This window comes from Hyla sarda, chromosome 5 (assembly GCF_029499605.1).
Source record: "Hyla sarda isolate aHylSar1 chromosome 5, aHylSar1.hap1, whole genome shotgun sequence".
NCBI lineage: Eukaryota > Metazoa > Chordata > Amphibia > Anura > Hylidae > Hyla > Hyla sarda.
Genome location: NC_079193.1, coordinates 224392474 through 224418002, shown reverse-complemented (window position 1 = coordinate 224418002; position 25529 = coordinate 224392474). Strand labels below are relative to the sequence as shown.

Here is a 25529-nt window from a genome sequence, read left to right as displayed (position 1 = left end):
TGCAATTCGCCCTGGCATGCTGGATATCAGCTTATGGGCAAAATCCTCACTAATAGCAGAATTTCTGTGTTTTTGTTTGTCTACCTGTTCCTTGCAGATTGACCACAAGTTCTGGTAATATTCAATGGAAAAAATGTTTGGGTTTCTTTTCATGGCTAAGAATGACTTTGCAATGTATTGCAATTCATCTGATCACTCTTCATAATCTAAAGTTAATGCACAAACTAAAGCAACAAACTTTGTGAAAACCAAAATGTATGCCAGTCTCAAAACTTTAGGTCACGACTGTAAAATTATATATCTTTACATTTTATTGAAGAAACATGTTTCAAAACACTAAACACTATGGATTAACCCCTTCCCGACCCATGACAGACTGGTATGCCATGGGTTGGGTGGGGGAAATATGTTGCAGGCTCGGGTGTCCAGTCTGCGTCATAACCAACAGATGCCTGGCTGCTATCAGAGCATCGGAAATGGTTAAATTCCCTGATCAATAGGGATCACAGTATTTAAACATCAAATGGGGGTAATCCCTAGTGTCTAGGGGACCCATCAGCAGCTCTGCTATGTAATTGTGAGCTGCTGATGGGTTGCTATTAAAGAACGGGGACGTACTCGTTCTTCCCAGCGCTCAGTTGAACGGCGATTGTTTTTTTTCCCAATTATGTCCTACATATATAGTTTCTGGCTCTGTAATACATTATTTTATAAAATAAAATGATCCAATGAATAGTACAACTTGTCCCACAAAAAAAGAAGCTCTAATACAACTTTGTTAGTGAAAAATAAAAAAGTTATGGGTCTTAGAATGTGAGGAGGAAAAATAATGTAAGCCAAAAACAATTGCTGGGTCATGAAGCAGTTAAAAACATTTAAAAGCTCACATGAAGATAGAAGCCATATCAAGAAGGGGGCTACAATATAGAAGCACACACTCCAAAAGACATGACAATATAAAGTTCTGTATAATTTACATTAATCAACCATCCATCAATATAATATCAATAATACCTATTTTTGCACTATATGGGAGACCCAAATAAGAATAACAGAACCTGGGAAAGTCACAATAGGTGTGTCAATAAGAAGTCATGAGCCCCCACACATATTGTTCCTCAGGTCACCTTTGAGCTTACTAGCTATTGGCATTCTGTTTATTCCAGAATGGTTCATGTAGTAAATGGCTGAACCAAACACGTTAACATTTATGAATATATATATTTTTTTTTACGCTCTTTTTTCTTTCCTGTATTAATGATAAGGTTGTGGCCTGCTACAGACACTTGGCAATCACTGTTGGTGGATCATCAGACTGCAAGCACCTACGTGATGAATTGAGACGCACAAGAGAAAGAGCACAAGAGCTAGCAGTAACCAACAGAAATATACTAACCGCTGCTCTTCGAGATAAGCAGTTGGGAAAGGAAGATCGGCGGGTGTTGGAGCGACTATGGGTGCAGTTTGCCAGTTGCTTAGAGCTTTTGCAAAATGACATGTGCAAAGTGTTTGACTTGGGTCTTGCTGTTCCCCTCTCATCAACTTATCAACCAGCAATACAGACTGGTGTTACAGGTAAGCAGCATACTAAGAGTCATACATCAGCTAACTAAAGGCATTACCAAGAGTCGTGGAGGGATAAATATATAATGTTCTTTACTGTGTTTAGGATTAGAAGTCTAATCACTTCTACAGACTTAATCCCTTATGTACAGAAATGTAAAGAAAATGATATTATTAGTTGAAACTTAAATGGGCACTGTTAGATACAAAAACTTTTTATATGTTTTACATCTTGGCAAAACATTAACTTTTCTAATATACTTCATAAGAAAATGTTATTTCCTTTTTTATAGAAATCATGGTTTATAAAACTATGGCTTTGTCCAAGCTTAAGCACAGGCATGAACAAAGTCCAGTAAGTGAGGGTGGGCTAGCACTCCTCTGTGCTCTCTCCTGTCTGATAGTACTCCTCTGTGCTCTCTTCTGTCTGATAGTACTTCTCTGTGCTCTCTCCTGTCTGATAGGACTTTTCTGTGCTCTCTTCTGTCTGATAGGACTCCTCTGTGCTCTCTTCTGTCTGATAGGACTCTTCTGTGCTCTCTCCTGTCTGATAGGACTCCTCTGTGCTCTCTCCTGTCTGATAGGACTCCTCTGTGTTCTCTCCTGTCTGATAGTACTTAGCTGTGCTCTCCCCTTTCTGATAGTACTCCTCTACTCCTCTGTGCTCTCCCCTCTCTGATATTATTCCTCTGTGCTCTCCCCTGTCTGATAGTACTCCTCTGTGCTCTCTCCCGTTTGATAGTACTCCTCTGTGCTCTCCCCTGTCTGATAGGACTCCTCTGTGCTCTCTCCTGTCTGATAGTACTCCTCTGTGCTCTCTCCTGTCTGATAGTACACCTCTGTGCTCTCTCCTGTCTGATAGGACTCCTCTGTGTTATCTCCGGTCTGATAGGACCCATCTGTGCTCTCTCCTGTCTGATATGACTCCTCTGTGCTCTCTCCTGTCTGATAACACTCATCTGTGCTCTCTCCTGTCTGATAGTACTCCTCTACTCCTCTGTGCTCTCTCCTGACTGATAGTATTCCTCTGTGCTCTCTCCTGTCTAATAGGACTCCTCTATGCTCTCTCCTTTCTGATAGGACTCCTCTATGCTCTCCCCTGTCTGATAGGACTCCTCTGTGCTCTCTTCTGTCTGATAGTACTCCTCTGTGCTCTCTCCTGTCTGATAGTACACCTCTGTGCTCTCTCCTGTCTGATAAGACTCCTCTGTGTTATCTCCGGTCTGATAGGACCCATCTGTGCTCTCTCCTGTCTGATAGGACTCCTCTGTGCTCTCTCCTGTCTGATATGACTCCTCTGTGCTCTCTCCTGTCTGATAACACTCCTCTGTGCTCTCTCCTGTCTGATAGTACTCCTCTGTGCTCTCCCCTGTCTGATAGTTCTCCTCTACTCCTCTGTGCTCTCTCCTGTCTGATAGTATTCCTCTGTGCTCTCTCCTGTCTAATAGGACTCCTCTATGCTCTCTCCTGTCTGATAGGACTCCTCTGTGCTCTCTCCTGTCTGATAATACTCCTCTGTGCTCTCTCTAGTCTGATAGCACTCCTCTGTGATCTCTTCTGTCTGATAGGACTCTTCTGTACTCTCTCCTGTCTGATAGTACTCTTCTGTGCTCTCTCCTGTCTGATAGGACTCCTCTGTGCTCTCTCCTGTCTGATAGTACTCATCTGTGCTCTCCACTGTCTGATAGTACTCCTCTGTGCTATCCCCTCTCTTATATTACTCCTATGTGCTCTCCCCTGTCTGATAGTACTCCTCTGTGCTCTCCCCTCTCTTATATTACTCCTATGTGCTCTCCCCTGTCTGATAGTACTCCTCTGTGCTCTCTCCAATCTGATAGTACTCCTCTGTGCTCTCTCCTGTCTGATAGTACTCATCTGTGCTCTCTCCTGTCTGATAATACTCCTCTGTGATCTCTTCTGTCTGATATGACTCTTCTGTGCTCTCTCCTGTCTGATAGTACTCTTCTGTGCTCTCTCCTGTCTGATAGGACTCCTCTGTGCTCTCTCCTGTCTGATAGTACTCCTCTGTGCTCTCTTCTGTCTGATAGTGCTTCTCTGTGCTCTCTCCTGTCTGATAGGACTTTTCTGTGCTCTCTTCTGTCTGATAGGACTCTTCTGTGCTCTCTTCTGTCTGATAGGACTCTTCTGTGCTCTCTTCTGTCTGATAGGACTCTTCTGTGCTCTCTCCCGTCTGATAGTACTCCTCTGTGCTCTCTTCTGTCTGATAGTACTCCTCTGTGCTCTCTCCTGTCTGATAGTACACCTCTGTGCTCTCTCCTGTCTGATAAGACTCCTCTGTGTTATCTCCGGTCTGATAGGACCCATCTGTGCTCTCTCCTGTCTGATAGGACTCCTCTGTGCTCTCTCCTGTCTGATATGACTCCTCTGTGCTCTCTCCTGTCTGATAACACTCCTCTGTGCTCTCTCCTGTCTGATAGTACTCCTCTGTGCTCTCCCCTGTCTGATAGTTCTCCTCTACTCCTCTGTGCTCTCTCCTGTCTGATAGTATTCCTCTGTGCTCTCTCCTGTCTAATAGGACTCCTCTATGCTCTCTCCTGTCTGATAGGACTCCTCTGTGCTCTCTCCTGTCTGATAATACTCCTCTGTGCTCTCTCTAGTCTGATAGCACTCCTCTGTGATCTCTTCTGTCTGATAGGACTCTTCTGTACTCTCTCCTGTCTGATAGTACTCTTCTGTGCTCTCTCCTGTCTGATAGGACTCCTCTGTGCTCTCTCCTGTCTGATAGTACTCATCTGTGCTCTCCACTGTCTGATAGTACTCCTCTGTGCTATCCCCTCTCTTATATTACTCCTATGTGCTCTCCCCTGTCTGATAGTACTCCTCTGTGCTCTCCCCTCTCTTATATTACTCCTATGTGCTCTCCCCTGTCTGATAGTACTCCTCTGTGCTCTCTCCAATCTGATAGTACTCCTCTGTGCTCTCTCCTGTCTGATAGTACTCATCTGTGCTCTCTCCTGTCTGATAATACTCCTCTGTGATCTCTTCTGTCTGATATGACTCTTCTGTGCTCTCTCCTGTCTGATAGTACTCTTCTGTGCTCTCTCCTGTCTGATAGGACTCCTCTGTGCTCTCTCCTGTCTGATAGTACTCCTCTGTGCTCTCTTCTGTCTGATAGTGCTTCTCTGTGCTCTCTCCTGTCTGATAGGACTTTTCTGTGCTCTCTTCTGTCTGATAGGACTCTTCTGTGCTCTCTTCTGTCTGATAGGACTCTTCTGTGCTCTCTTCTGTCTGATAGGACTCTTCTGTGCTCTCTCCCGTCTGATAGTACTCCTCTGTGCTCTCTTCTGTCTGATAGGACTCTTCTGTGCTCTCTCCTGTCTGATAGGACTCCTCTGTGCTCTCTCCTGTCTGATAGGACTCCTCTGTGTTCTCTCCTGTCTGATAGTACTTAGCTGTGCTCTCCCCTGTCTGATAGTACTCCTCTGTGCTCTCCCCTCCCTTATATTACTCTTATGTGCTCTCCCCTGTCTGATAGTACTCCTCTGTGCTCTCCCCTCTCTTATATTACTCCTATGTGCTCTCCCCTGTCTGATAGTACTCCTCTGTGCTCTCTCCAGTCTGATAGTACTCATCTGTGCTCTCTCCTGTCTGATAATACTCCTCTGTGATCTCTTCTGTCTGATATGACTCTTCTGTGCTCTCTCCTGTCTGATAGTACTCTTCTGTGCTCTCTCCTGTCTGATAGGACTCCTCTGTGCTCTCTCCTGTCTGATAGTACTCCTCTGTGCTCTCTTCTGTCTGATAGTACTTCTCTGTGCTCTCTCCTGTCTGATAGGACTTTTCTGTGCTCTCTTCTGTCTGATAGGACTCTTCTGTGCTCTCTTCTGTCTGATAGGACTCTTCTGTGCTCTCTACCGTCTGATAGTACTCCTCTGTGCTCTCTTCTGTCTGATAGGACTCTTCTGTGCTCTCTCCTGTCTGATAGGACCCCTCTGTGCTCTCTCCTGTCTGATAGGACTCCTCTGTGTTCTCTCCTGTCTGATAGTACTTAGCTGTGCTCTCCCCTTTCTGATAGTACTCCTCTACTCCTCTGTGCTCTCCCCTCTCTGATATTATTCCTCTGTGCTCTCTCCTGTCTGATAGGACTCCTCTGTGCTCTCTCCTGTCTGATAGTACTCCTCTGTGCTCTCTCCTGTCTGATAGGACTCCTCTGTGTTCTCTCCTGTGTGATAGGACTCCTCTGTGCTCTCTCCTGTCTGATAGTACTCCTCTGTGGTCTCCCCTGTCTGATAGTACTCCTCTATTCCTCTGTGCTCTCTCCTGTCTGATAGTACTCCTCTGTGCTCTCTCCTGTCTGATAATACTCCTCTGTGCTCTCTCCTGTCTGATAGCACTCCTCTTTGCTCTCCTGTCTGATAGTACTCCACTGTGCTCTTTCCTGTTCTATCAGACAGCACAGAGGAGTGCTATCCCACCCTCACTTATTGGACTTTGTCCATGCCTGTGCTTCAGCTTGGACAAAGCCATGATTTTATTAGTCATGATATCAGTAAAAAGTAAATAAAATTCTGCTATGAAGAATGTCAGAAAGGTTAATGTTTTTCCAAGATGTACAACATATAAAAACTTTTTGTATCTGCCAGGGCCCATTTAACCCCTTGCCGCAAATGGACGTTCATTAACGTCCATTTGCGGCTCCTGTGGTATGATGTACGCTCAGCAGGTGAGCCCGTTTCATACCTGGTGGGTCCCGGTTGCTGTCCGATCGATGAATGACCGCTCCCTGCCTGAGATCCAGGCAGGAGCAGTCAAGCTGCAGAAACACTGATCAATGCTATGCTATGGCATAACACTGATCAGTGTACGAGATCAGTGTAATGCAGTGGTTCTCAACCTTTTTTTGTCTGAGTACCCCTTGACATCCCATTCCCAAAAAATTGTACCCCATATTAGAGACATTTTGTAATGATTATAGTATAATTCATATGCTGTACTTTCCTCTATAACAGGCTCCCTGTTCCTCTCCCTATCTCCCCAGTCCCCCAATTTACAGGTGACATATTCTCTAACCACAGTTGTTTGCTTTTCTTTTCTGCCCTATCTGGCCTAGACCGCTATTAAGATTTCTCCCATACAAGACTTCTCCACAGAACCAGCCAAACAAACATTTTAGGATCCTTTCTGCAGTACAATACCCACCAATTTACAAACTCCCCATATTTATTGTAACACATAGTAATAGTACCCACTTTGCATCCCCATAAAGTTGTTTGCCCCCCTCTGTGCCCCCAAATATAGCTGTAGGCCCCCAAACTGCCCCCATATATAGTTGTAAGCCGCCATACTGTACCGCTTTGGTGCTCCACTGCTTCTCTGCTCTGGGGACCAATTTCTATGATTCCTAGCAGTAGGTCCCCGGTCTGCAGGGGCAGTGGAGCAACAAAGCTGATGGTAGTATACTAGGGATGTCCCGATACCGATACTAGTATCAGTATCGTGGCCGATACTCAGCATTTGCATGGTGTTGGGGACTCGTTTAATGTCCCCGGTACCATGTCCAATACCTGCTGCTGGGCCGATCGCATCATGGCATCCTATGGAGGAGCATGTGACATACATGTCACTTCTCCTCCGCTGCACCCAGCGTAACGCTACGAAGGAGGCATATATTCTGTTTATAAGAAGGGGCCTGCGGTCTATAAGGGGGGGGGGGGCTGCTGTCTATAAGGGGGGGGGGGGCTGCTGTCTATAAGGAGGGACACTGCTCCCTACAAGGGGGGACCCTGCTGTCTACAAGGTGTACAAGAGGGAGCGCTGTCTGCAAAGTGGGGGAACCTGCTTTCTATGAAGTGGGAGGGCCTGCTGTCTACAAGGGGGACAAGGGGCGGGGCACTGTCTACAAGGGGGGGCCTGCTGTCTGTAAGGGGGACAAGAGGGAGAACTGTCTACAAGGGGGGGCCTGTTGTCTACAAGGGGGACACGGGGGGGCGCTGTCTACAAGGGGGACAAGAGGGGGTGCTGTCTACAAGAGGGGGGCGCTGTCTACAAGGGGAGGGCTGTGGTCTACAGCGGTGGGGCTGCGGTCTACAGGGGGGCTGCTACTAATGTCTGCAACTATCTATACTACCTACAAGGGGATACTACCTACTATTAAAGGCAATCTTACAGCAGAGTCACCTGCACTAGCTTGAATTTATAGGTAGATAGTGCAGGTGACCCGGTTTCTAATGCTGCTCCCCATGTGAACATCAGGGCAATCGCTCCGGAGACATCGGTCTGGCCGCCAATGCAAATTCCCTGTTCTGTCTAATAGAGAAGAGAGAGATCTTGGCTCATATTACATATTACAGCAGTCGCCTCCATTGCACACAACAGTAATCCACATATCAGCACGGTAAGCAGCGCCAGAGACCGAGTAACCCTGGGGTCAGATTCCCTTTAAAATAAAAGTACTCGTACTTGGTATCAGGGAGTACTAGAATTAAAGTATCGGTACTCGTACTCGGTCTTGAAAAAAAATGGTATTGGGACATCCCTAATAGTTACTGCCCACAGCAGCCCAGTGCACGCGCTTCCACTTTGCTGTCCTCTTGCTCCGCTCCTCGGTGCAGTGACATCAGCCTACCATTTCTTTCAAAGTGGTCAAGACCAGTAACCAGTGGCTGTGGCTGCCATTACTGATTTTTTTTTAAAGTACCCCCTGGAGAACTGCTGAGTACCCCAGGTTGAGAACCACTGGTGTAATGCATGTTATAGTCCCCTATGTGAGCTATAACATTACAAAAATAAGTGTAAAAAAAAAAGATAAATGTGATTTAACCCCTTCCCTAAGAAAAGTTTGAATCACCCCCCCCCCTTTTCCCATTTATATTGTTAATTAAACCGCACGGTCAATGGCGTACACATAAAAAAATTCAAAAGTCCAAAATAGCGTATTTTGGTCACTTTTTATACCATAAAAAAATTTATGAAAAGTGATCAAAAAGTCCGATCAAAACAAAAATGGTACCAATAAAAACATAAGATCACGGTGAAAAAAATTAGCCCTCATACGGCCTTGTATACAGAAAAATTTAAAAAGTTATAGGAGTTAGAAAAGGACTTTTTCAACCTATAAATTTTGGTGCACGTAGTTATAATTATTTTTTTTGTAGTAAAATAAAGTCAATAAAATGGACCTCCGAAAAAATAATAAAGATCTCTCAGGAAAAAGGTGCTTATTAAAACTTAGCTTTTACTAATACAGTTAAAAAAAATCACCAATTACATATTAGTTAGTGGATACCAAAGATAGTAATATAGTATAATAATAGCCTATTGTGTATAGGTAACAAAATCAGTCCATCTACAATATAGAAGGAGAGTTATCAAGCTCCGTAGTAGATTTTTCTTTGTGTAAAAAATTTGCACATACTTGTGCACGTGCAACTTTTCTATCCCCTTAAAGGGGTATTCCGCCCCTAGACATCTTACCCTCTATCCAAAGGATAGGGGATAAGATGTCCGATCGCCGCTGTCCCGCTGCTGGGGACCCCTGGGATCCTCGCTGCGGCACCACGCTATCATTACAGGACAGAGCGAGTTCGCTCTGCACGTAATGATGGGCGGTACAGGGGCCGGAGCATCGTGATGTCACGGCCCGCCCCTTTCAATACAAGTCTATGGGAGGGGGCGTGGTGGTCGTCACGCCCCCTCCCTTAGACTTGCATTAAGGGGACGGGCCATGATGTCACGAGGGGCGGCGCCATGACGTCACGCTGCTCCGTCCCCCGTATCGCCCGTCATTATGCACAGAGCGAACTCGCTCTGTGCTGTAATGATAACGCGGTGCCGCAGCGGGGATCCCGGGGGTCCCCAGCAGCGGGACCGCGGCGATCTGACATCTTATCCCCTATCCTTTGGATACGGGATAAGATGTCTAGGGCCGGAATACCCCTTTAAGGACCAGGCCATTTTACACCTTCAAGGGGTACTCCGGTGAAAACCTTTTTTCTTTTAAATCAACTGGTGCCATAAAGTTAAACAGATTTGTAAATTACTTCTATTAAAAAATCTTAATCCTTCCTGTACTTATTAGCTGCTGAATACTACAGTGGAGATTCTGATGACATCATGACCACAGTGCTCTCTGCTGACATCTTTGTCCATTTTAGCAAATGTATGGTTAGGGCAGCACAATGGCTCAGTGGTTAGCACTGTTACCTTGCAGCACTGGGGTTGTGGGTCAAATCCCACTAAGGACAACATCTACAAATAGGTGTGAGCGCTATATAAATAAAGAGTTATTATTATTATAATAATGTTAGCAGAGAGCACTGTGGTCGTGATGTCAGCAGAGAGCACAGTGTTCCAAAAATAAAAGTATTTCCTCTGTAGTATTCAGCAGCTAATAAGTACAGGAAGGATTAAGATTTTTTAATTGAAGTAATTTACAAATCTGTTTAAGTTTCTGGGATCAGTTGATTTAAAAGAAAAAAGGTTTTCACCGGAATACCCCTTTAAGGACCAGAGCGTTTTTTGCAAATCTGACCACTGTCACTTTAAACATTAATAACTCTGGAATGCTTTTAGTTATCATTCTGATTCCAAGAATGTTTTTTCGTGACATATTCTACTTTAACTTAGTGGTAAAATTTTATGGTAACTTGCATCCTTTCTTGGTGAAAAATCACCAAATTTGATGAAAAAAATGAACATTTTGCATTTTTCTAACTTTGAAGCTCTCTGCTTGTAAGGAAAATGGATATTCAAAATAAAAAAAATTTAGGTTCACATATACAATATGTCTACTTTATGTTTGCATCATAAAATGTATGAGTTTTTACTTTTGGAAGACACCAGAGGGCTTCAAAGTTCAGCAGCAATTTTGAAATTTTTCACAACATTTTCAAACTCACTATTTTTCAGGGACCAGTTCAGTTTTGAAGTGGATTTGAAGGGTCTTCATATTAGAAATACCCCATATAATACCCCATTATAAAAACTGCACCCCCAAAGTATTCAAAATGACATTCAGTAAGTGTATTAACCCTTTAGGTGTTTCACAGGAATAGCAGCAAAGTGAAGGAGAAAATTCCAAATCTTCATTTTTTACACTCGCATGTTCTTGTAGACCCAATTTTAGAATTTTTGCAAGGGGTAAAAAGGAGAAAATTTTTACTTGTATTTGAAACCCATTTTCTCTTGAGTAAGGACATACCTCATATGTCTATGCTATTTGTTCAGCGGGCGCAGTAGAGGGCTCAGAAGGGAAGGAGTGACAAATGGTTTTTGGGGGGCATGTCACCTTTAGGAAGCCCCTATGGTGCCAGGACAGCAAAAAAAAACACATGGCATACCATTTTGGAAACTAGACCCCTCTGGGAACGTAACAAGGGATAAAGTGAACCTTAATACCCCACAGGTGATTCACGACTTTTGCATATGTTAAAAAAAAATGTTTTTACCTAAAATGCTTGGTTTCCCAAAAATTTAACATTTTTAAAAAGGGTAATAGCAGAAAATACCCTAAAAATTTGAAGCCCAATTTCTCCCGATTCAGAAAACACCCCATATGGGGGTGAAAAATGCTCTGCTGGCGCACTACAGGTCTCAGAAGAGAAGGAGTCACATTTGGCTTTTTGAAAGCAAATTTTGCTCTGGGGGCATGCCGCATTTAGGAAGCCCCTATGGTGCCAGAACAGCAAAAAAAAAAAAAACACATGACATACCATTTTGGAAACTAGACCCCTCGGGGAACGTAACAAGGGGTAATGTGAACCTTAATACCCTACAGGTGTTTCACGACTTTTGCATATGTGAAATTTTTTATTTATTTTTTTACCTAAAATGCTTGTTTTCCCAAAATGTTTACATTTTTAAAAAGGGTAATAGCAGAAAATACCCTCCAAAATTTTTAACACAATTTCTCCCGAGTACGGCGATACCCCATATGTGACCCTAAACTGTTGCCTTGAAATACGACAGGGCTCCAAAGTGAGAGCGCCATGCGCATTTGAGGCCTAAATTAGGGACTTGCATAGGGGTGGACATAAGGGTATTCTACGCCAGTGATTCCCAAACAGGGTGCCTCCAGCTGTTGTAAAACTCCCAGCATGCCTAGACAGTCAGTGGCTATCTGGCAATACTGGGAGTAGTTGTTTTGCAACAGCTGGAGGCTCCGTTTCGGAAACAGTGGCGTACCAGACATTTTTCATTTTTATTGGAGAGGGGAGGAGTGGCTGTGTAGGGGTATGTGTATATGTAGTGTTTTTTATTTTTTATTTTATTTAGTTTTTAGTGTTTTTAGGTTACAGTTGCACGGACGGGGGTTAACAGTAGTTTCTCGCTGGCAGCTTGAGCTGCGGCAGAAAATTTGCCGCAGCTCAAACTTGCAGCCGGATACTTACTGTAAACCTCTGCCCATGTGAGTGTACCCTGTACATTCACATTGGGGGGGAGAAACATCCAGCTGTTGCAAAACTACAACTCCCAGCATGTACGGTCTATCAGTGCATGCTGGGAGTTGTAGTTTTGCAACCGCTGGAGGCTCCGTTTTGGAAACAGTGGCGTACCAGACATTTTTCATTTTTATTGGGGAGGGGAGGGGGGCTGTGTAGGGGTATGTGTATATGTAGCGTTTTTTACTTTTTGTTAGTGTAGTGTAGTGTTTTTAGGGTACAGTCGCATGGACGGGGGTTCACAGTAGTTTCTCGCTGGCGGTTTGAGCTGCGGCAGAAAATTTGCCGCAGCTCAAACTTGCAGCCGGATACTTACTGTAAACCTCCGCCCATGTGAGTGTATCCTGTATATTCACATTGGGGGGGAGAAACATCCAGCTGTTGCAAAACTACAACTCCCAGCATATACGGTCTATCAGTGCATGCTGGGAGTTGTAGTTTTGCAACAGCTGGAGGCACACTGGTTGTGAAATACCGAGTTTGGTAACAAACTCAGTGTTTTGCAACCAGTGTGCCTTCAGCTGTTGCAATAGCTACAACTCCCAGCATGTACGGACAGCAGATGGGCATGCTGGGACTTGTAGTTATGCAACAGCCGGAGGCATACTACTTTGGCTGGGGATGCTGGGGATTGTAGTTATGCAACAGGTGGAGACACACTGGTTTGCTACTTAACTCAGTGTGCCTTCAGCTGTTGCAAAACTACAACTCTCAGCATGCACTTTAGCTGATTGTGCAAGCTGGGAGTTGTAGTTATACAACAGCTGAAGGTACACTTTTCCATAGAAAAAATGTGCCTCCAGCTGTTGCAAAACTATAAGTCCCAGCATGCCCATAAGGGAATGCTGGGAGTTGTGGTGGTCTGCCTCCTGCTGTTGCATAACTACAGCTCCCAGCATGCCCTTTTTGCAAGCTGGGAGCTGTTGCTAAGCAACAGCAGGAGGCTGTCAATCACCTCCAACTGCAGATCCACGCCGCCGCCGCCGCGCAGGTCAGTCCCTCGCCGCAGCCGTCGCTCCTGGGGCCCCGATCCCAACAGGGACGCCGGGGATCGGGGTCCCCAGCTCCCGGGGTCTTCTTCCCGCACCCGCTCACGCCTTCCGGAAGAGGGGCGGAGCGGGTTGCGGGAGTGACACCCGCAGCAGGCGCCCTGATTGGTCGTCCGGGAATCAGGGCGATCGTGAGGTGGCACCAGTGCCACCTCACCCCTGTTGGATATGGCTGTTCGGGGCCGGCTCTGAAGGGAGACCCGATCACCGGGTCACTGGAGACCCGATTGACCCGGAATCGCCGCAGATCGCTGGACTGAATTGTCCAGCGATCTGCGGCCATCGCCGACATGGGGGGGACATAATGATCCCCCTGGGCGATATGCCGGGATGCCTGCTGAACGATTTCAGCAGGCATCTGGCACCGGCTCCCCTCCAGCTAGCGGCTGGGGCCGGAAATGCGCAGGGCGTATCCATACGCCCTGTGTCCTTAAGGACTTGGAAACGGGGGCGTATGGATACGCCCTGTGTCCTTAAGGGGCTATACATGCTGCAACTTTTTGATTTTTGCTTATTCCAAAGCACATTTCTGAAATATGCTCACGTAGTAATTTTTAATTTTTTTACTTTGCAGTGGTCATGAATTTATCAAATGCCATAGTCGCTATTTATGAAAGAAAAAAAGTTGCGTCTCCATGTAAAAGTCGCTTATATATTCCAGGTCCAACCTGACTTACAGAAAGTGCATACATCCACAGAAAAGGACTGTCACGATTCGGCTTACGGGTTGTGGATCCGCTGTGTCAGCGAGGGATTGGCGTGGACCGTGCTAGTGGACCGGTTCTAAGAGGCTACTGGTTTTCACCAGAGCCCGCCGCAAAGCGGGATGGTCTTGCTGCGGCAGTAGCAACCAGGTCGTATCCACTAGCAACGGCTCAACCTCACTGACTGCTGAGAAGGCGTGGGACAGAAGGACAAGGCAGAGGCAAGGTCAGACGTAGCAGAAGGTCGGGGGCAGGCGGCAAGGTTCGTAGTCAGGATGGATAGCAGAAGTTCAGGTACACAGGCTTTGGACACACTAAACGCTTTCACTGGCACAAGGCAACAAGATCCGGCAAGGGAGTGCAAGGGAGGAGATCAGATATAGCCAGGGAGCAGGTGGAAGCCAATTAAGCTAATTGGGCCAGGCACCAATCATTGGTGCACTGGCCCTTTAAGTCTCAGAGAGCTGGCGCGCGCGCGCCCTAGAGAGCGGAGCCGCGCGCGCCAGCACATGACAGCAGGGGACCGGGATGGGTAAGTGACCTGGGATGCGATTCGTGAGAGGGCGCGTCCCGCTGTGTGAATCGCATCCCCGACGGCCATGACAGTGCAGCGCTCCCGGTCAGCGGGACTGACCGGGGCGCTGCAGGGAGAAAGACGCCGTGAGCGCTCCGGGGAGGAGCGGGGACCCGGAGCGCTAGGCGTAACAGTACCCCCCCCCTTAGGTCTCCCCTTTTTTTTGTCCGGTGACTGCCTCCCCTGGGAAGAGGACACCGGGAAAGAATGGAGGGTTTCCTCAACGGCAGGCAGTACAGCAGGAGTAGGAATGGGGAGGGAGGGCAGAGGGTGAAGCTTGGCACGGGGCAGGGAGACACAAGGACGGGAGCCATGAGGAGGCACAGAGGCTTGCCTGACGGGACTGGGAGGGGGGAGAGGCACTTCCTGTGGCAGGCAGAGTCCCAGTTCTTGATCTCCCCGGTAGTCCAATCAAGGGTGGGAGAATGAAGCCGCAGCCATGGCAGACCGAGGAGGACCTCAGAGGTACAGTTGGGAGAACGAAGAGCTCAATCCTTTCGTGGTGGGGTCCAATAGACATCAGGAGGGGTTCTGTGCGGTAACGCACGGTGCAATCCAATCTGACTCCGTTGACCGCGGAAATGTAGAGCGGCTTGACGAGACGGGTCACCGGGATGCTGAATTTATTCACAAAGGACTCCAAAATAAAATTCCCAGAGGCACCAGAGTCCAAGCAGGCCACGGCTGAAAGGGAGGAGTTGGCTGAAGGAGAAATCCGCACGGGCACCGTGAGACGTGAAGAAGCAGACTTAGAACCAAGAGACGCCACACGCACGTGAGCTGGGTGCGTGCGTGCGTTTCCCAGGCGTGGAGAACGGATAGGGCAATCCACCAAGAAATGCTCGGTACTGGCACAGTACAGACAGAGATTTTCTTCTCTACGGCGATTCCTCTCTTCCTGGGTCAGGCGAGACCGATCCACTTGCATGGCCTCCTCGGCGGGAGGCCCAGGCGTAGACTGCAAAGGATGCTGTGGGAGAGGTGCCCAGAGATCTAAGTCTTTTTCCTGGCGGAGCTCTTGGTGTCGCTCAGAAAAACGCATGTCAATGCGGGTAGCCAAATGGATGAGTTCTTGGAGGTTGGCAGGAATCTCTCGTGCGGCCAGCACATCCTTGATGCGACTGGATAGGCCTTTTTTAAAAGTCGCGCAGAGAGCCTCGTTATTCCATGATAACTCGGAAGCAAGAGTACGAAATTGGATGGCGTACTCGCCCACTGAAGAATTACCCTGGACCAGGTTCAACAGGGCAGTCTCGGCAGAAGAAGCTCGGGCTGGCTCCTCGAAGACACTCCGGACTTCAGCGAAGAAGGACTGGACTGTGGCTGTGGCAGGATCATTGCGGTCCCAGAGCGGTGTGGCCCAAGACAAGGCCTTTCCTGAAAGAAGGCTTACTACGAACGCCACCTTAGACCGTTCTGTAGGAAACAAGTCCGACAACATCTCCATATGCAGGGAACACTGAGACAAAAATCCACGGCAGAGTTTAGAGTCCCCATCAAATTTGTCCGGCAGGGACAAGCGGAGGTTAGGAGCGGCCACTCGCTGCGGAGGAGGTGCAGGAGCTGGCGGAGGAGATGGTTGCTGCTGTAGCAGAGGCAGAAGTTGCTGTAACATGGCGGTCAACTGCGACAGCTGCTGTCCTTGTTGGGCAATCTGCTGCGATTGCTGAGCGACCACCGTGGGAAGATCAGCGAGACTTGGCAGCGGCACCTCAGCGGGATCCATGGCCGGATCTACTGTCACGATTCGGCTTACGGGTTGTGGATCCGCTGTGTCAGCGAGGGATTGGCGTGGACCGTGCTAGTGGACCGGTTCTAAGAGGCTACTGGTTTTCACCAGAGCCCGCCGCAAAGCGGGATGGTCTTGCTGCGGCAGTAGCAACCAGGTCGTATCCACTAGCAACGGCTCAACCTCACTGACTGCTGAGAAGGCGTGGGACAGAAGGACAAGGCAGAGGCAAGGTCAGACGTAGCAGAAGGTCGGGGGCAGGCGGCAAGGTTCGTAGTCAGGATGGATAGCAGAAGTTCAGGTACACAGGCTTTGGACACACTAAACGCTTTCACTGGCACAAGGCAACAAGATCCGGCAAGGGAGTGCAAGGGAGGAGATCAGATATAGCCAGGGAGCAGGTGGAAGCCAATTAAGCTAATTGGGCCAGGCACCAATCATTGGTGCACTGGCCCTTTAAGTCTCAGAGAGCTGGCGCGCGCGCGCCCTAGAGAGCGGAGCCGCGCGCGCCAGCACATGACAGCAGGGGACCGGGACGGGTAAGTGACCTGGGATGCGATTCGCGAGCGGGCGCGTCCCGCTGTGCGAATCGCATCCCCGACGGCCATGACAGTGCAGCGCTCCCGGTCAGCGGGACTGACCGGGGCGCTGCAGGGAGAAAGACGCCGTGAGCGCTCCGGGGAGGAGCGGGGACCCGGAGCGCTAGGCGTAACAAGGACATTAACACCCACTTTAACAACTGTTCTTGTTTTGCATCATGAAACAAAGCTACTACATTAATGTTAATTATAGAAAAAATTTATTATATAACTAATAACTGTTAATTTGAAGGTTGAAAATACACACTGTACACCTTGTTAATTTTAGGACACGTACATGCTGGCGTACAAACTAAATTTTAAAATTAATGTTGTGTTAAAATAGAATAAGGCACAAAATAATTGTGTAAGAATTTTTACAGACTACGTAAATAACCCATATGTGGCACTAAAATTTTAACAGAAACATCCATAATATTACAGCTTCATGCACATTTTGGGGTGGGTAAAGTACCGAGCCTTTTTGTTTTTTATTTTTTTGTGGTTTCACTATTGTTTATGTGCCTGTTGGTGCTGCGCTGTCTTCCTTCATGACGTAAACTCAGGCCTCAGCGCAGTGACGCAAGACTCCGCCCAGCAACGTCACAAAATCCGGGCTTAAAATTACACAAAAAAGCCTCCAGAGTTCAGATCATTTATTTATCAAGGTCTTGTGACTATTTGATAAATAGGTTGCATGTAAGCAAAAGTAAATTTAAAAAAAAAAATTGCCATATAAAAGACATACGTTTGAAAATAATTAAAAATCTCCTTCAGAGTGATTACATATGGCCCATATGTAGCGGCCATCTTGTCACCATTGCATCAAATTTAATGGGTCAGTTTTACCATACATAAACTCTATGGTCAGATCACACTTGCATAACTCAATGCTATGTGCTTATAACAATAAATGAGTCACACAATAATCCCACTCTCGACACGTTTCTGCAAGCGTGTCAGTTACAATGCTCAACACGCTTGCTTCTTCAGGGGAAACACTCAGGGACCTGTTTAAGGATAGCACAACTTCATTAGAAAATCTGCATTCACCAAGAGTTACTAGATTATAGAGTGGACACCTAGTCCTATATCCAACATAGACCCAAATATACGGACATAGAAAAGTATAGAGATAGCTTCACCATGTTAGCTCCCAAGTGGTAGTCTCACACTACAGAGGTTCCAGTAACTGGTTCTATATACCCCGGAACCCTAGGTGTAAACACTACTGTTAGAAGGTTTACAATTGAACGCTGCAGTGGCAGAGTTCCCGCTTTGTTGTCGGGATTGCACCAGGATCGTATGGACCTACATAATAAATATAAGGTGGCTTTTTTTTATTTTTTTTTGCTTCTCAAAAAAAAATTTCTGGTTTTGCCATAGATTTTGTGGTGAAATTATTAATGGTAATACAAAGTAAAATTGTTGGCACAAAGAACAAGCCCCTGGAAAATTGAAAGTGTTTTTTTTCTTAGAAGGTGTGGAGGTAAAAACAGAAGTGCAAAAATAAAAAATCGCCAAAGAGGGAAGGGGTTAAAGTATCAGACTTGAGGGCTCCTAGAATATACAGTTACTGATATACATGCAAATTAGCATTTTTCCATGTATCAGTTATGTTTTCAAAATGGTTTCATTGTTTTTGTTGTTGTAATTCTGTGTTTTCAGTTGGGGATAGCTTACCGCATACAAGTTTATTTAACTCCTATGAGAAAGAGTGCACAACCTGTAAGAAGGCTTGGAGCTTCTATGCATTCAATGAAATTGCTATTTACTTGAATAGCTGTTGTATAATGTATAGCCAGACATGACAACAGCCGATCGCTGGGCATTAGAGTAGATGGATATCCGATGATCAGCTCATCACTCCAAAAATACTTCCATTTCAGATTACATTGCCTTCATGAGTCCACTGTACCCAAAAGTATAGACAATTCACAGGTGTGACACACAGGTTGTTTTGCTTTTGACACATACTTAGGTAATGTTTGAAGCATTTAAGCTTTATACAAGGAATGACTGACCAGTCTTACTATTTGTAATATCCCAGGGTACTACTCTTCTTTCCTTTTGTATGGGAATACACACATTTATTCTGTGGTGTCCCGGTACCGCATCCTATACGATATCTATATGTCTGTGGGTCCCTAGGATGTAGGGGTCCACGTTATATAGTCTGCCCTTGTCACGTGTATTCCATATAGTAAATCAGTAGTTTACTCAAGGTTTATGTATATATAGTGATATACATGTAAATAAATGGTTAATTACCTGCGCGTAGCGTACCAGGACCTGCGGGTCACATGACTAGGTGAACTCTATGGTATTTCTGCTTTAGGACCTTTGGAGGTCCTTATGACGTATGTAATCCCATCATACTGTGTAACAGTGTATGACAGGTATTCGGACCAATCAGATTCACCCCGCCCCCTGCCCATATAAGGGAGCGGCGGCCATTGTTCTCTCCCTTGTTCCTGTGCAGCCAAGCAGTAAGCATCTCTCTTGTTCCTGGGCTGGCAAACGAGAAGGATCTGCGCAGCTATTATCGCAGTGAGTTAGACCTGAGCCTTGCGGGCAATGGCTGAATCTATTCAGAATCGTGAGTGTATCAATCCCAAACACTCTGCAAGATCACCGGACCTTATCTATCCCCTAAATCCGGACGGATCTGCAATAATTATCCTAAATTCAGAGACTTGTAATAATACTCAAGGTCCGCAACAACTGTCAGTCACTGAGCAATATAGAGACTGTTTATATAAGACTGTCACTTCCTTGTGGACCTTCAGTCATTTCATGCACCTATCCTTACTGGGAAGGGCGGCGATAGGCCAGAGAATTACCTCAGCATACTAGCCCTCAGCCTGGCTTCACAAACTATCGGGTTAATATTAACCCCTCATATACCGAAACAACATCCCCACTACTATACACCCCCCAAGGCGCACCACAATTCTATTAAGGATACAGCTATTTTGGTCCTTAAAGGGGTACTCCACTGGAAAACTTTTTTTTTTTTTTTTTTTAACAACTGGTGCCAGAAAGTTTAACAGAATTGTAAATGACTTCTATTTTAAAATCTTAATCCTTCCACTACTTATCAGTTGCTGTATTCTCCTTAGGAAGTTCTTTTCTTTTTTAATTTCCTTTCCTCTGACCACAATGCTCTCTGCTGACACCTCTGTCCATTTCTGGAACTGTCCAGAGCAAGAGAGGTTTGCTATGGGGATTTGCTCCTATTCTGGACAGTTCCTAAAATGGACAGAGGTGTCAGCAGAGAGCACTGTGGTCAGTTAGAAAGGAAATTTAAAAATAAAAGAACTTCCAGTGGAGCATACAGCAGCTGATAAGTACTGGAAAGATTAAGATTTTTAAATAGAAGTAATTTACAAATCTGTTTAACTTTCTGGTGCCAGTTGATTTAAAAAAAAAATTTCCAGTGGCGTACCCCTTTAAAGGGAATTCTTACCTGCACAAAAAGGCAAATAGGGTCCCTTTGCATGAGCATTATATTATCTTTAATATGGTGCTCTGATGCACTGTTTATCTGTAAAATCAGTCTTAGGTTAGGTTTCCAATTGCAGATTTGAGCCAAAGCCAGAAGTGGATTCAAAATGAATGACAAATAAAAAGGAAGGTTTTATACTTTGTGTTGGATCCACTTCTGACTTTGGCTCAAAAACTGCAGTGGAAGTGGAAACCTAGCCTCACTAATACGCAAATAAGGCCATTTAGAATGCCCTGTTTTCTTACTCCTTGGTGCATAGATATGGATGGTTCCTCTTAAAGAAGATCTATAGTGTAAATTTTTCTAATCCCCTGTGCCCCAGCTGCATAAAGTAACAAAACAAACTTTAACTCACCTTCCGACGTTCCCTGTTGTGCCCTTATTGGTGTCCCGTGCTGGTCTTCTTCCTGCTTCCTGGGGACGATGAGTCATACTTCGCTCAGCGTATCACCTCCCGCAGCGATGTCCCGCCTTGGTCGGTGAGAGGCTGAGCATCATGTAACAAGCCCAGGCAGCAAGGAGAAGGCGAGGCCCAGGCTCTTACATGACAGTGCGCTCAGCCTATCACTGGCCAAGGCGGGACATCTCTGCGTCTGGCGATATGCTGAGCGCAGTATGACTCATCGTCCGGAGGAAGCAGGAAGAAGACCGGCACCGGGACACCAATAACGACGCAATAGGTTAACGTGGTAAGGTGAGTTAAAGTTTGTTTTGTTACTCTTTGCAGCCCGAGTACAGGGGATTACAAAAAATTTACACTATAGATCTCCTTTAACTGAGTACTTACCAGATTAAGGCTTCAGGTAACTTTATTCCCTTACATCATGAAGTGGTGTAACAGGGAGACCCCCATTAATGTTCCCTTTGCACCCCAGTCAATAATACTTCCTCTTAGCAAATAGTCAGTAATAGTGTCCACTTAGGCCCCATTCAGTAATACTGCCCACTTTATTGCTCTGAGTAATTCTGCTCTCTTTGGTCCCCATTTAAAAATGGTACTCCTTTTGGCCCTATAACTTCATAGTTTTGCTCCTATTCAAATTCCCATTAGTAATTTTGCCCACTTTGCCCAACTCTCACTCAATAATTTTGCTCATTCTGTCCCTTATTTAGGAATAGTGCCCCCCTCTGTGGCCTCTGACACTTATTTACTTAGAAAATCGGGTTGTAAGTCTATCTTGCTTTCTTACCCGACTGCTTTTTTCCCCTGGTATTTATTATTATGTTGCATCCTGTTTGTCGCACGTGAGTTTTTTTGGATTTGGTTTCCAACTCCTCTCAGTTGTCGGGAAAAAATCCACAACAATTCAACAAATTCGGGTTGGAAACCTTTATAAATACGTGGGAAAGCTCAGAAATGTCGGGTTACGCCCCTTTTTCGGGTTTGGGAGAATCCACATCGGGTCCGTCGGGAAAAAATGTTGCATCGTGTCGCAGACTGGCGCACGATGTCTGTGACATGTCGCAGACAAAGATGCACCAAAAAAACCTGACAAAACAAGTCGGGTTTAGAATAGTAAATGAGGGCCAGAGTTAACACAGTATATACAGTACACACAGACATAGTATACACAGCATACACTGGGCCTCATTTACTAAGATTGTCGGGTTTTTACTAGTGGGAAAAGTTGTTTCAGACATGCAGGATTCCTCTCTATTTACTATTGGGAAAAGTCGGGAACATTTTCTGACCAGCTTTTTCTAGGTCGATATTTCCAGCCATTTACCCACAGGATTTTCTGTGAATTCCATAGTAAAACGGTCGGGTTGTGAAACCACGCCCCTTTGTTGACCACACCCCTTTTTCGACATGCCACGCCCCTTTTGGGGGTTTGTCGGATTTTTCAGGCGCACACTGGCGCAGACATGTCTCAGGCAAAATAACCAGACAAAAACTGGTCGGTTTCAGCTTAGTAATTGAGGCCCATTGTGTCGCTATGGCTGTTGGAGTGACATGGAAATACCACTAAAATTGAGGAAATAGAATGTGCTTCATACCTGGTCAGTAACAGCTGCTATTAGCAGCTGGGACTCACCGCTTATGCCAGACATCAGCGTGATCGCTTATTTCCTGCATTAACTCTTCACATGCCATGATCATGTCATTAAAAATTGTAAAAAAGCAGGTGCTGGTCCTTTATGTGTGTTTGAGGATGCATGGGTGGGGGGAAAGCTGATTGGGACCTCCACAGCACGATCGGTCCTAATCCATTAAAATGATGGCCAGAGATCCCTTACCACTTTCATGCTGTCTGATGTCACTCTAACTCTACAGGCTGTAAAAGCAGGGCACCAATAACATGGTGTGTTGTTTACTGATGGGGTTTTGTGACTAAGGTTAGAATTTGTGATGCCAGGAATGTTAACCACCACACTACCAAGGATAGGTGATTACCTGTGCCAAGCGTCGGACAAAAGACACCTCAAATGCCAGGTTAGGGAAACCATTTTTACTTTACTTCAGGAACTTGCAGTATAAACAGGAACAGTTCACTTAAGTACAATATTTCCTGAAGGATACTTTTGGGAATCACTGGGACTAGTCCTCCTGTCCTCCTTGACTATCTGGTTGTATGACTTAAATATAGTGTAGATTGGTCTGAACTGGAATTGGACAGACTGACTGGAACTTGACTTTAATAAGTTTGAATTAGACTTGAGAGCTGACAAACACTGTATCTGCACTTCACTTGTGGAATCCTATGCTAGGTCTTACCACCAGGGTGGAACGGAGCTGCCTGAGGCTTTCCCTCTCGTTATGCTCCTCTTTGGCCAATGGAGCACATCTGCAAACTGGCTCCTCCCCCCACTGCGACATAGGTCTGAACTTAAAGGGGTACTCCGGTGGAAAACTTTTTTTCTTAAATGAGCTGGTGCCAGAAAGTTGAACAGATTTGTAAACTACTTCTATTAAAACATCTTAATCCTTTCAGTTCTTTTTAGCAGCTGTTTGCTACAGAGAGAAATCTTTATTTTTTCATTTTCCTATTTGTGTCGTCCACAGTGCTCTCTACTGACACCTGATGCCCGTATCAGGAACTGTCCAGAGCAGGAGAAAATCCCCATAGCAAACCTATGCTGCTCTGGACAGTTCCTGACACGGACAAAGGTGTCAGCAGAGATCACTGTGGACAACACAAAAAATAAATTCAAAAAGTAAAGAATTTCCTCTGTAGCATACAGATGCTAAAAAGTACTAAAAGGATTAAGATTTTTTACTAGAAGTTATTTACAAATCTGTTTAACGTTTAACTAGCTCCTCCCCATCTGGGAAGACCTGGGGGAAGCAGGGCAGAAGGCCCTGATTCGCCGGAGCAGTCATGTGATCCCTTAAGGATCCTCCTGAAGAGACATTAAAACAACATAGTAACATAGTTCATAAGGTTGAAAAAAGACCAGAGTCTATCAAGTTCAACCTATAACCCTAATGAGCCCCTACTGAGCTGATCCAGAGGAAGGCAAAAAACCCTCATACTAGATGTAGAAATTCCTTCCCGACTCCAAATATGGCAGTCAGAATAAATCCCTGGATCAACGTTCTGTCCCTATAAATCTATCATACATAACCGGTGATGTTATTATTCTCCATGAATGCATCCAGGCCCCTTTTGAACTCTTTTACAGATTTCACCATGACCACCTCCTCAGGCCGAGAATTCCACAGTCTCACTGCTCTTACAGTAAAGAACCCCCGTCTGTGCTGGTGTAGAAACCTTCTTTCCTCAAGACGTAGAGGATGCCCCCTTGTTATAGATACAGTTCTGGGTATAAATAGATCATGGGAGAGATCTCTGTAAGGTCCCCTGATATATTTATACATAGTTATTAGGTCTCCCCTAAGCCTTCTTTTTTCTAAAACTAAATAACCCTAATTCTGATAATCTTTCTGGGTACTGTAGTCCTCCCATTCCCTGTATTACCCTGGTTTACTGTCTTTGAACCCTCTCCAGCTCCACTATATCTTTCTTGTTCACTGGTGCCCAGTACTGTACACAGTATTCTATGTGTGGTCTGACTAGTGATTTGTACAGAGGTAGAATTATTTCCTTGTTGTGGGCATCTATGCCCTTATTGATGCACCCTGTGATTTTATTTGCCTTGGCAGCAGCTACCCGACACTGGTCACTACAGCTAAATTCACTGTTAACTAAGACTCCCAAGTCCTTTTCCACGACAGTCGTCCCAAGTGTGCTCCCATTTAATACATAATCCCATCCTGGATTTTTCCTCCCCATGTGCATAACCTTACATTTATCAGTGTTGAACCTCATCTGCCACTTCCCAGCCCAAACCTCTAACCTATCCAGATCCATTTGTAACAGTGCACTGTCCTCTATTGTGTTTACCGCTTTACAGAGTTTAGTATCATCTGCAAAGATTGCTACTTTACTATTCAACCCCTCTACAAGGTCATTAATGAATATATTAAATAGGACGGGACCCAAGACTGACCCCTGTGGTACCCCAATAGTAACAGTCACCCAATCAGAATAAGTACCATTAATTACCACCCTCTGTTTCCTTTCACTGAGCCAGTTACTTACCCACTTACACACATTCTCCCCCAGCCCAATCCTTCTAATTTTTTGCACCAACATTTTATGTGGCACCGTATCAAATGCTTTGAAAAAATCCAGATATACGACATCCAGAGATTCCCCCTGGTCCAGTCAGGAGCTCTCCTCCTCATAAAATCTGATCAGGTTAGTTTGACTGGACCAATCTCTCATAAACCCATGCTGATATGGAGTCATACATTTATTTTTATCAAGGTACTCCAAAATAGCATCCCTTAGAAAACCCTCAAACAATTTACATACAACAGAGGTTAAACTAACAGGTCTATAATTCCCGTGATCACCTTTTGTCCCCTTTTTAAATATTGGCACCACATTTGCCATGTGCCAGTCCTGGGGAACAGTGCCTGTTACTATAGAGTCCCTGAATATTAAAAATAGGGGTCTGTCTATTACATTATTTATTGTAATTCCTTTAGAACATGGAGGGTGAATGCCATCTGGACCTGGTGATTTGTCTATTTAGATTTTTGTAGGCGGCACTGTACTTCTTCCTGGGTTAGACAGGTGACCTGTACAGGGGAGTTTACCTTATCTTGCTGTATTTCACCTGGCATTTCATTTTCCTCCGTGAAAACAGTGGAGAAGACTTTGTTTAATATATTTGCTTTTTCCTGATCCCCGTTTATAATTTCTTCCTCATAATTTTTTTAAAGGGCCTAAACTTTCATTTTTGACCTTTTTGCTATTTATATAGTTAAAGGGGTTCTCCGGTGCTTAGACATCTTATCCCCTATCCAAAGGATAGGGGATAAGATGCCTGATCGCGGGAGTCCCGCCGCTGGAGACCCCCGTGATCTTGCACGCGGCACCCCGTTTGTAATCAGTCACCGGAGCGTGTTCACTC

The 25529-nt window shown here is 45.5% G+C and overlaps 1 protein-coding gene across 1 annotated transcript in view; it reads left to right on the top strand.

Moving 5' to 3' along the window:
- The window catches only part of LOC130272653 (regulator of G-protein signaling 9-binding protein B-like), a 38498-nt gene that overhangs the window by 6860 nt on the left and 6109 nt on the right, over positions 1-25529 (top strand). The window contains exon 2 of the mRNA XM_056518493.1: positions 1266-1575. Coding sequence (XP_056374468.1) covers positions 1266-1575 — 310 coding nt within the window. The remainder of the gene's footprint in view (positions 1-1265; positions 1576-25529) is intronic.